Source organism: Tupaia chinensis, unplaced genomic scaffold (assembly GCF_000334495.1).
Source record: "Tupaia chinensis unplaced genomic scaffold, TupChi_1.0 Scaffold000065_1, whole genome shotgun sequence".
NCBI classification, from domain to species: Eukaryota; Metazoa; Chordata; class Mammalia; order Scandentia; family Tupaiidae; genus Tupaia; species Tupaia belangeri.
Genome location: NW_006159523.1, coordinates 3839809 through 3851941, shown reverse-complemented (window position 1 = coordinate 3851941; position 12133 = coordinate 3839809). Strand labels below are relative to the sequence as shown.

General features: G+C 38.0%; 1 protein-coding gene across 1 annotated transcript; it reads right to left on the bottom strand.

Annotated features, from left to right (window-relative positions):
• Positions 1 to 454: 454 nt before the first annotated feature.
• Positions 455 to 7153, bottom strand: LOC102480057 (serpin B4). The gene is made up of 7 exons (XM_027766240.1): positions 6977 to 7153; positions 6405 to 6461; positions 4507 to 4635; positions 3632 to 3749; positions 2515 to 2657; positions 1546 to 1701; positions 455 to 859 (listed from the first exon to the last, which is right to left on the bottom strand). Exons 1-7 carry the CDS (start codon positions 7139 to 7141, stop codon positions 455 to 457), a joined length of 1173 nt encoding a protein of 390 aa, XP_027622041.1. The 5' UTR covers positions 7142 to 7153.
• Between the last annotated feature and the right edge of the window lie 4980 nt (positions 7154 to 12133).

Genomic DNA, 12133 nt, shown 5'->3' with positions numbered 1-12133 from the left:
CCTCAATCCCTTCTCCTCCATTCTCCTCTCGGGATCTTGGGCACGCCGGCACATGCACCCAGCGTGAGTTTTAAGCCACCACGGTTGACTACGTAGGAGTCCAGCGACATAGCCACTATGCTAACTGCTGGTTCCCGAAGTTTGAAGGGAAAGTATAATTTGATTTAGTCTATTTAAAACAGGTCCCAAACAGAAATATATTTCAATTTTAGAAGATTTAATATTAAAATTTTTTTAATATTATGAATTTAAACATTTGCCCAAAGGGAATTTTTGTGGGGAAAAAATGTAGGTTTATATGAGTGTATAGAAAGAAAAAGATAGAAAGACACAATATTTCAACTATTAAATTCTTGATGACGACCAAGATTGGAAAGGAAAATGAATTGAAGATAATCTGCTATTTCTAGTAATCAATTTTTTGTTCCCCAAAGTAGTGATGGGCTAATTGCATTTAAGGGCAAGAAACTCTACCAAAGAAAAGGATGCTTTGGGTCTTATTGTGCCTAATGAAAAACAGGAAAGGGCGATTACAACAGAAATTTTCACGTATTGGCATTGACATTGGAACAGCAAGTGCACCAGTGGCAGCTGCAGCCTCCGTTCCCTCCTCAGTCACCTCCACATAGGACTTGTGCATAATTTTAGACACCACGAGATCCCGGCTCCCGGTCATGCCGGAGAGGTCAGCACCTTGTGGACTGAAGGCGTCCACTATCCCCATAGCTTCCAGTGTGGCCTTGAGGTCATAGCTCTCTTCCACTTTGAACTTGGGTAAGCATAAATCCACCTGCCTCTTGTTCATATTCTGGGAGCTCATCCACTCTATTAACTTTTCAGAAGTGAGTTTATCTTCAAGCTATAAAAATGGAAAGTAAACTGATGTTACTAATGATAGCTCTTTAATGGATTTTAATAAAGAATTGATTATATGGAAAATTTGGATCCTACAGTGTATGTAAAATACAGAAGGTTCAGTTCATTAGATATTAGGCTAATAATAAAAATAATGGTTCTGAATATATAAGTGTACTTATTTAATATATATGTAAGTGCATATGTATATATGTATGCACAAAAACAGAATAATCAATTTTTTGTACAAAATGAACTGTGTATCACTATTCCTTATGCTACTAGCCTATTACATGTGCCAATTTTAAATAAACTCTTCTTATTTATCTGTACACATTGGTTAGTACATACTATAATTATAGTGTATACCATACTTATATTCAGCTTGTTGCTTGACATATTTGTGAACATATGAATATTTTCCTCAATCAAGATTAAATTGTTGTACAATATCATCAAATTAATATCTAATGTTTATAACTCTACCTAATTAATAACTGATTAAGTCTTTAGTGAATATCAGGCCCTCTGCTAGAGTTTGTGCAATACCAACATGAATCATGGTTCCTCTTTTTCAACTTTCCATTATTTTAAGGTAACTTGGACTAGAAAAGCTTTTCCCTTATTTAGACGTGGTACCTCAGAAGAAATCAGGCAATAGAAGGAAGAACTGGAGATGTGAGGTTTTACCTGTCCCAGGCCATCTGCTTCATTTGGCAGCAGCACAACCATACTTAAATCTTTGCCTTTGTACGGGATTTCCAGAATTTTGGCTTGCACATCTTCCAGAGAGGCAAAATTAAATGACTCACTTTGTTTCATCATTTGCACAGATTTGCTTGTATCCTGTGATAAATTAATGTGTCAAACAAATGCCAAGTGGGCATAAGAACAAAAAGATAACAGTATTGAGATATCAAACACACCCTTCACCTTCTAAGAGATAGCCAAGGAATTTTGTGAATAAGAAGCAAAAAATTTGTTTAAATATGCCTAATTATTGGGTTGTTGGAAAAGTATTTTTCTATGCAAAAATGCGTTGTGACTTTTGTGACAACCCAATAAATAAAGTTACAAAAAAACAAACAAAACAAACAACATGTATAGCAAATTCTATTTTGAACTTGCAGTGATAACTTTCCGCCAGATGTGTTTTAAAGTTAGCATCCCATGCATAACCACTGTGAAGGTTTTTCAAGATCAAAATGGAGTCATTTATGTCAATCTTGACTAAATCAAGCTGAGAAGGCAATGGAGGAATCCTAGCATGCCTGACTAAAAACAGTTATTTAGGAAACTCTTCCAGAACCATAGCCTTGTACAAAGACCACTGCAACCTGAATTCTGCAAGAACATCTGCCTATAGACTCTCTGTCCAATGTTAGAGTGACACCATCTTATTGATCCTAGTTGCCAAGGATAATTATCACAAAACAACTTGTATAGTTCTCTCTTCTCTCCATTCTCTCTGTGGCTTTTGCTTTATAATCTGCATAGGAGCTGAAAGATGTTTTTCAGCATGTTTGATAATTATGCTCATCTAGGCTGGTGCAGTCCTCAAACTTATGCCCACATAAAGTCCTTTTTGCTTACGTATTTTGCCTCAGCTTACCTTTTTTAGGTTATTAATACATTATATAAATGAAATATAGACAATACCTTATTCAGCCAAAATTCTGCTTCTTCAGTTCTTTCTTTATTAAATTTCTGATCCCACTGTCCTTTGAAGTAGACTGCGTTCACCAAAACGAGTGCGGTATTATTGCTAATAGTCCCATCAGGAAACAGGTCCTTGATTTTTTCTGTATGGGAAAGAAAAAAGGTACAAGCAGTCTAGAAGAGGCTTCGTGAAAGTCCGTGACTAATTATTATTCACCCAAGTCACTACTTTACTGATTCACTGACCAGTGGTTCTGTAGATGGACAGTTCCTCAGGTGTCGGCCTGACATAATTACCCCTGAGGGAGACACCACTCCTTGTGTTGGGAAAGGAGCTCAGGTTCTTGTCTATAGATGGCTTCGGTCATTGTACATTGAATACTGATAAAGTCATTTTATTTATTCTTTAAATGTATCTTGTCTTTTTATTTCCTTCTCTACCTTCCTTTCTAGTTTTTTCAACTTCAGCATACTACTCAGAGGAAGTAGGGCCTTATTATTAATTGGGACAAATGGCATAAACTCTGTAACCTGAAACACATGCCCTGTGCTGTCAGACATGACTCTCTGGGGTGTCTTAGTATTCTCGTGTTAGATTGCTGTAGGCTTGGCCCTTAATGAGAGGTGGAAGGTAGGGTAGGTGGTCATGGCTGCAATAACACCTGCAGAAAGGGTGGCTGGAATGTGTCCTAGGCTGCTCCAGCTCAGGAGGTAAGAAGAGTGGTTTAGAGCAGGGCTACTTGTTTCCTGATTAATATAGCAGAGAAGAATGCTAACTAATGCTTTCTCTTAAATATCCATAACCAAAAGTGAACTTTGATTTAAAGAGAAGGAGAAGATCTCAAAATGGGTATGAGCAGAGATTAAGGATCCACAAGGATACTATTATCCAGTGCCATAAGCAGACAATTCTCTAGCCGTGTTTTCACATAATCAGCTTCCTGTGATCCCTTTCTTCGTTCTCCTTTGTTCTTTCCATATTGACTTGAACCGTTTCATCTGCAGTGCCCTCCTTCAACCTGTCTGCAAACTCAACTCAATGTCCACCCCCAGAACCCCCTTCAGTCACAGCTAAAATGGAAAAGAGTTCCCACATTGAATGGCACCCCTTACTTACCATTTGTTTGGCTCTCTACCCATGAATTAATCTTCACTCGGCTTTCTTCTGGAGCATTTGCAAAATCAACAGATTCCACAGTAGTTAGGTAAAATTTCTTAATGTCATCCAAATATCCCTTTGAGAAGAGGAAGAAAGGAGGAATTAAAGGTAATTGGTAATTATGTATAATCAGTAACTATGGATCACCAAATTAATTATTTATAATTGCTCTAAGCTGAATCCAGTCCTAAGCAAATTTACCATTTCCTGCCCACATATATTTTTTACAGGTGTTACGTAGGTGACATGAGAGAGGAGTGCAAGGTGGCACAAAAAGGAGGTCACTAAAGGTCAAAACCATCAGACAAAGGCAGGGACAGAAAAGACTGATTTGCAACCTGCAAAGCAGGTTGCTCCCAGGAGATAAATGCTTCTGAGACTTGTCACCAGTAATTTCAACCCTTAATGTTTCTGATCCTTGTTTATACTTTCCATACTGGACATCTAGTATTCCCTGGTACTTCCCCAACTATTCCCAGGAACTCATTCAAGCCAACCCATTCCAGTAATACTCCATGAACCATACATTTCCCACCAAAGTGTGCATTATGTGACGGAGTCAGTGCTTATTATTAATGGCATCTCCTAGTAAGGATATGCTACCCAAATTTCTCTTTCATTATAAGTGAATCTCTAAAGCCACACTTTACCAGTATGTTGTTAGAGTCTGGGACTGTCCAGTGAAGTAGAGTCCTAGTGGAGCTGATGCACTCTATATAAATGCTCCCAATCTGGTCAGCCAGCTGGTCTGCCTCACTGTCCCCCATTGGATCATTTATAGACATAAGACCCACGATGCAGATTAAAGTTGCGGTAGACCAGGTGACACTTACCTGAAGGAACTGATAAGTCTCTTCCCCGTAGAGCCTGTTGGCGATGTTTAGCTCATAGGCATCAGTGGGTTGGTTTAATTCAGTGAGAAGCTTTTGAAATTGGTGATGTACAATTTCTGACTTTTCTTCCTTTAGACATTCAAAAGAGAGCTCATTGAATTACTCTTGTCAATGTAAATACTAAACTCATGCTAATCCTGTTAGATCAATAGCTAATGTTTGGTGGTCTTAAAATGACCTTTGAGTTTATTCCCTGATATTTGGAGTATTTGATCCAAATACCTTGAAAATCCACTTTACTTATTTATTTTTTTTTTTTAGTTTTTTGCTACAAGGCATGTGCACGCACCAGAAAGATGGAGAGAGACAGAGAGACAGAAAGTGAGAAATCACCCTCCCCCAGGTGGGTGGCCACACTGCAGTCTTTTCTCCATTCTCCTCGGGATCTTGGGCACGCATGCAAATGCGTCCGGTGTGAGCTTAAGCCACCGGGTCCGGGACTAGAACCGCAGTTGACTACATGGGAGTTCAGCGACATAGCAATTATGCTAACTGCTGGTCCCTCCACCTTACCTTAATCTCTTCCGAAAAATTCTGTCTCGCTACCTGCTCTAACCTTTTCAGTTTTGAACTAAAGATGCAGCACCATTCTACGATTGGATTGTCTTTTCATAGTTGAAATGATTAAGTTTAGCTTCTTAACTAAACTCTTAAAGTTCTTAAGGCCAAGAACTGTATTTAATTTCTCTCAGTTTTCAGGAATATATGATTATAGTAAAGCTTGAATCTTTTAAACATGCTGTGACAAGAAGCCCTATCTTACCCCTCGGACACATCATTTCTAAGACCTGAGAACCAAGAACTATGGCACTTCTCTCATGACAGTCATTTTCTGTGTGTAAGAATATCGTGTCCTTGATACTCAACCGAGGGTTTCACACAGGCAATTCTAAGTCTTTAGTCCAATTCAGATGAAAATGAGAAAGCTCAGTGAATTAAATAACCTCTGCATGGTGATGGAAATGAATAGTTTTGAATCTAAGCTTGTCTGAGTCCAGAATATCTTGTTCTACAACTTAGAATTTTGGACTTTTAAGGCTTAAAACCAGTATATCTAATAACAATCCATTTCCAAAACATACTTGTGCTGGCTTTTTCTTATTTCATTAATGAGTTTATTAAAATGAAATAACTTTAGTAACACTATGATTACTACAATTATTTTACAATACAGTAGACCCCCCTTATTGATGAGGTATGCATTCCAATACCCCCAGTGGATGTCTGAAACTATGGCTAGTACTGCATCCTACATATGCTCTGTTTTTTTTTTTTGTTGTTGTTGTTGTTGACATACCTATGATATAAAGTCCAATTTATAAATTAGGCACCATAAGAGATGACCAATAATAACTAATAATAAAATAGAGCTACTACATAACAATATACTGAAATGAAAGTTATGTGAACATGATCTTCCTGTCTCAAACTGGATAACTGAAACTGAAAAAGCAAAACCACAGCTAAGGGGGGATTACAGTAATACTAACAATGTTTATTATGGCTTACTTCAGGCTAGCAATGTTGTAACTGTTTGCATGTGTTGTACATGCTGAGTCAGATTCCTTTTTTTTTTTTTTTACCCTTGGTTACCTGGGATGAAACTTTGAACCTCCACTTTCTGGCTCTGGATCCATTTTTTAAAAGTACAATGCTGACCTTTTCTCAGTAAAAGAATGAAAATAGTATGTATGTATCAGGAAATATGAAATCACTCTGTATGTATCACTCTTCTTTTGTCCAGGGTTTTACTGAAAAAAATTGTTTTGTCTCAGTTTATTCTCTGACCCTCTCAGTTCTCTGAAGTTCTCTCTGGACTGAAAGGCTCTATGACTCACGTGACGTGTTGCAGTTGTCTCTGCTGTACACTCTGTGACTGCATCCAAATGAAGGGTCTAGAAGACATAGAAAGTGAGACAAGGAAAGGTTACACAAAAGCTCTAAATCTGAGGAAAAAAAATCAAAATAAGCCTCACAGAACAAACCAAAGTAAAGAAAAACAAATAAGGAGGAAAAAAAAATTCCTTCAGTGCAAGAGTTTCTTCTTGAAGAAACAGCAAAGCTGGCTGATCTCCACTTGCTTAGAAGAATCTTATTTATTCATTTCTGAGGAACTCACTGACAATGTTTCTCTTAGACATAAGTCAATGCATCACTCCTACCAAGTCTTTGTATTTTACACTCGCCTGTCATTGGGAGGCAGTTTTAGGTCATCCAGCTCCCAGAAGAAGTCTGGGTTCAAGGAAGTAGGTGAGCCAGCACTAGGGAGGGTGTGACTTATCATGGCTTGGAGTGCCTGGTCAGCCCCTGTGCTACTCATCAGTCTCTATCTCTGTTACCATCCACACAGTAGCCCACAGAGTGACAGACAAGAACTCGTACAAGTCAATACACTGCAGCCAACATCTACCTTCTGGAATTCTAGTGCAGTGTTTCCTCTGGCTCCTAAGAAGACCATTCCTAATGCTGATGACATGCTGATCGGGGAGTAGAAGATGTTGTCCTTCTTTAATTTTAAAAACTCTTGGAATATATCATAGGCAAACTGGGTGTTTGCTTTAACAAGTAATTCCATGGTGATCTTGCTGTGATCTGGAACTCCTGGAAAAGCATCAGATTTGTTTTAGAATGATTTTTCTGAATGTAGGATCACTCTGTAATACAATTTTCTGAAAGAAATGACATATTTGTGTTGTGGGACCCTGAAATTAGAGTTTTCATTCTTTTTTTCTTTTTTTACTTTTCAAAACTTTCATAATATCTATTAATATCGTAATTAGAAGACTCACTAAATTACTATTTAAAAAATACTTTTGTAATCAAGAAGTAGGACATCATCTTTCCTCATCAGTGCTGCACTAAGTCTGAATAGGAAAGCTTTATAATGAATGCTAAGATGAGAAATACTGGAGGGAATGCCCAGCTGGCTCTCAGGAGGTACGTCTTCGACTTTTTCTTCAAGGCTCTGTGGCTGTCAGGCACTCTCCCCACATGCTCCTAAGGGCGAATTTACTTACTTGAAATCAATTTAGATAAGGAACACATAAGATGAAGAAGGTATTTTAATTTTGCCCTGGCAGAATAAATAAAATACAATTAAGACAGAATGAAGTAGATATGTAATGTAAAACATCATTGCTACTATCCTAACAATAACTCATGTTGTTAAGCTGGAGCACTTGGAAGTCCTTACCTCCTGTTCCCCAATGAAGCAGAGACGGGCAGGGAGTCTGTAAGCCTCTGTGCAATAAATGGTGAGATTCTGGATACTCACACATATATTGCCTTGCCTCTCCCTTGTCATTGCAGTCGGCATTTCAAGTAAATCCACTTTAGATTTCTCAATCAGGCTAGTCCTTAAATTTATGAGCATAAAAATTTATGAGAGAAGACAGCATTATTTTATTATGTCTGTACTTATATTTTAACCTATAGAAAAAATGACAAATTTATAGTCATTAGCAATCATTGACTCATTCAGAATGCGGGTGGATATCTTTCTACTATCAGTGAGAAAAAGGTTAAAACTCCGACTCCACCTCTCCACACACTTGCCCACTGATGAATAAGTCTTTCTTTTCCTGGATGTTGAATTGGTTTTAAGGCACACTTCAGACACCAAACAGCTAAAAAGTTTACATTTGCTATTTTTTTATTTCTGAAAGGTTTTGCTCATCCTACCAATTTTCCCAGTAATTATTCTGTGTAATTAAGAAAATAGTTCTTTTTAAAAATTTTTATTATAATTTATTGTATACATTCAATTACTGTACATCACTATAGCATGTAAAATGAATTAGCCCAACATGAGCACAGTTCTCACCAGTCCAGTTGAAGATACCGTACACATTATCATCAATAGACAATCCTCCATTTCTGTGTCCCTCAAATGTCTTGTCTCTCTATTTTTCTCCTTGGTTCCTTTCCTCTTACTCACCCACATCTCCCACCCTCTTCCCACATTATCTCCAGTGTCCTCAACCATTTTTCATAGGTTTGTATCCTCTCATCTTTCAGTTTCTGCCATAGAGTGCAGATAGTATAGATTAAGTGGAGATGTACAATGTCTCTCTTTCATAGTTTGGTTTGCTGCATTCAGCAGTTTACTTTTATATTCATGCACATTCTATCAAATGCCAGGGTCGTTTTTTTATGACTGAGCAGTATTCCTTACTATATGTTCTACACTTTTTCAATCCATTCATCTGTCATTGGACATTTGGGTTGGTTCCGTGTCTTAACAATTGTGAATAATGCTACAATAAACATAAATGTGAAAACACTTTTCTTACTGAGCATTTTCCTGTCCTTTGAGTAAAAATACCCAGGAGTGGAATTGCTGGGCCATATGATAGTTCTATTTGTAGGTCTTTGAGGAACCTCCATATTGATCTCCATAGTGGCTGTATTAATTTACATTCACACCAACAGTTTAGGAGAGCTCCCTTTTCACCACAGCCTTACCAGTACTTATCTTTATTTTATTTTATTTTATTTTTTAATATTAGTCCTGACTGGGTTCAGGTAGTATCTCATTGTGGTTTTGATTTCCATCTCCTTTATGATGAGGGATATTGAGCATTTTTTGTATGCTTTTTGAATGTTCATAAATCTTCCTGAGAGAATTGCTTATTCAGTTCATTTTCCCATCTTTTAATTGGGTTGATAATTTTTTCTTTTCAGGTAAGCCACTTGAATTTCATGTGTATTCTGGTTACCAGTCCCTTATCTGAGGCGTAGGTTACAGAAATATTCTCCCATTCCAAGGGTTGTTGATTCACACTAATTACTATTGCTGTGCGGAAACTTCTTAATCATATGTAATTCCATTTGTCTATTTTAGGGGTTATTGTCTGTGCTTTGGGGATCTCATTTATCAATCCAGTGGGTAAAGAAAACCTCTTTAGCAAATGGTGCTGGAAAAACCGAATATTCACCTGCAGAAAGATAAATCTGGATTTCCATTACTAACAATTAACAAAAATTGACACAAAGTGGATCAAAGATCTAAACTTAAGACTTCAGACTATAAAACTACTGGTGGAAAACTCTAGGGAAACTCTGGGAGACAATGGAGTAGGCAAAGACTTCTTAAACAGGAAAAATGTTCTAAGTTCAGAGATTCTACTGCCTTCCCCTGTGTCCTCTGCCTTGGTAGGAGTCTTCTCGTCCTCTCCTACCTTAGCAGTTCCTCAGACTTTTTGCATTGTTTAAAGTCAGTGAGAAAGCTATTTATCCTGCTGCCTTGACAATGGGAACAATTGAAACAAATAGGGACCCTTTAAATCGGAAGCTTTCTAATTTTTTTGTGTAAAAATAAAAGAGAAAAACAAATTATTTGAATGGTCAGGATCACTATTCTTCTGTTACCTCATCATTTAACACACAGAGCTCAGAGTTCTGACTAAATATTAGGGTCAAATGCCTGTAAGAAATAAGGAGACATGGGTAAGTATTCTTTCTATGCCATTGTTAAATCCATCTCTGACAGGGCTTAATTCTCTGTGTATACATAGTGCTTCTATAGGCAGATTAATATTAATATCTATAGATCTTGTTGAGCTGGAATACGTATTAACTTACTTACAATAGCTTATTAAAATTGGTGTGTTTGTTATCCCCATTTCATGGATGACAGAACAGAGACAGAAAGCAGAACTGAGACTCAAAACAAAAGTCCAGGTTACATTGTTAGTGAATTGCACAGATGGCATTTAAAGACCTTAAACTGACGGTGGACCCTACATACAACAGCTTCCAGATTTCAAATGTACACACACACACACTTATTTTTGATTGTTTAAGTGATGAGACAATTTTAACACACTAAAATGAGAAAATAACCTCTTACAAATTCTGAAGGGGCAGGAGTGAGTCTGAGCCCTGGATCTGTCCTATATGGGTCCACACAGGAGCTAACAGAGAAGGATGGGGCCCTAGACACCTTCAGGGCTACATCCTGCAACCAAGGGCATGTCATACAGTGAGCTGGAGAGGTAATCAGATACTGCCCAACCCTCCCTTTCTCAAACCACTGTATCTAGCTGGATTTAGAATGAGTAACGTTGAGAGGTGAACGTACGGGTCAAAATGGATTATTTTCCTCACAGCACCCAGTACCCTGAGCTTTGTCTGTGTCCTAGAAGATGGCTGCTGTCTCAGGGCAGGTTACCTAACACCTCTCTGATCCCCAGGAGTAGAAGTTGTTTGTCCTCTGGATTCCGTTTTGATTAAGATATGACTGATGTACTATAAGGTTCGCCATTTCAGACTGTAGAATTCAGTGGTTTCTAATACATTTACAAAGTCGTGCAATAATCATCATGATCTCATTCCACAATTTCATCACCTCCGAAAGAAACCCCACACTTCATTCTTCTCTCTCCCCCCAGACCCTACATACCAGTAGCCTACTTCCTGCCTCTATGGATTTGCCTATTCTAAACATTTTTTTACTGGTGGAATCTTGCATTATTTGTCTTTTTGTAACTGACTACTTTCCTTTAGCATTATTTTATTTATTTATTTATTTTAGATATATTTTCGCTATAGGGTGTGTGCACTTGCTGGAGAGGCAGAGAGAGACAGAGAGACAGAAAAGCAAGAAATCAATCCCCGAGGGGATAGCCACGCCACAATCCCTTCTCCTTCATTCTCTTCTTGGGATTTTGGGCACACACATGCACCTGGCATGAGTTTCAAGCCACCTGGTCTGGGATTTGAACTGTGGTAGGGTGTGTGGGAGTCAAGTGATGTAACCATTATGCCATCTGCTGGTCCCAGCATTATGTTTTTAGGGTTCACTCATGTGGTAGCACAGATTAGTGCATCATTGTTTTTGTGGCTAAATAATTTTCCACTGGGTGGGTATTTATCTTTATTTCTCTTGAGCATATACTTATTAATTGAATCACTGGGTCATATGGGAATTCTATGCTTCCTGTTTTGAGGAAACGTCATATTGTTTTGTACAATGGCTATACTGTTTTGCATCCCAACCAGTAATGTACATCCACATCCTTCCTGCCCCTGATTACTGCCATGGAGCTCTTTCCACACCAGCAGTGAGTTTTTTGTCTCAGCAAATTATGAAGTCAAAGAAGGTTCTTCTACAATAGGGTTCCAGAAGTGCATAGGATGAAAGCAGGGGATGGTGAGGAGGAAGGAAACTGAATTTTCCCTGTCTGCCTCTTAGCCTCTGTGACATGCTGCTCTCAGGTCACTTCTCTCAGTGTTACATTGAATAAAACAATGTTATATTGTGGTGAACTCCTGAATAAAACTGTGAGATATAACTTTCCTAAGGTTAATTTGGGCTTGGGCTAACAGGGTGTTAATGAACAAAGAAGTTAATCCAAACAGAAGAAAAAGACAAAAGAAAATACCCAAGATAAAGAATTCCAAGCATGACAAATATGCTCTTCTCAGCAGAGGCTGCATATGGTTTTGTAGTCACAAGATGAATTGGACCTTCCCTTGTATAGGCGAGAATGAACTTACTTGGGTTCCATAGGGATCTAATTTACTCATAGGAGAGAAGTGCAGTCCAGGAATAAAGGGAAAGCGT

Coding starts and splice junctions, on each gene's coding strand:
- LOC102480057 (XM_027766240.1), bottom strand. CDS start 7,141: ATGGAATTACTTGTTAAAGCAAACACCCAGTTTGCCTATGATATATTC. Junction 1,702..2,514: donor CAGAATTTTGGCTGAATAAG/GTATTGTCTATA, acceptor AATTTATCACAG/GATACAAGCAAATCTGTGCA. Junction 860..1,545: donor AAGCAGATGGCCTGGGACAG/GTAAAACCTCAC, acceptor CCATTTTTATAG/CTTGAAGATAAACTCACTTC.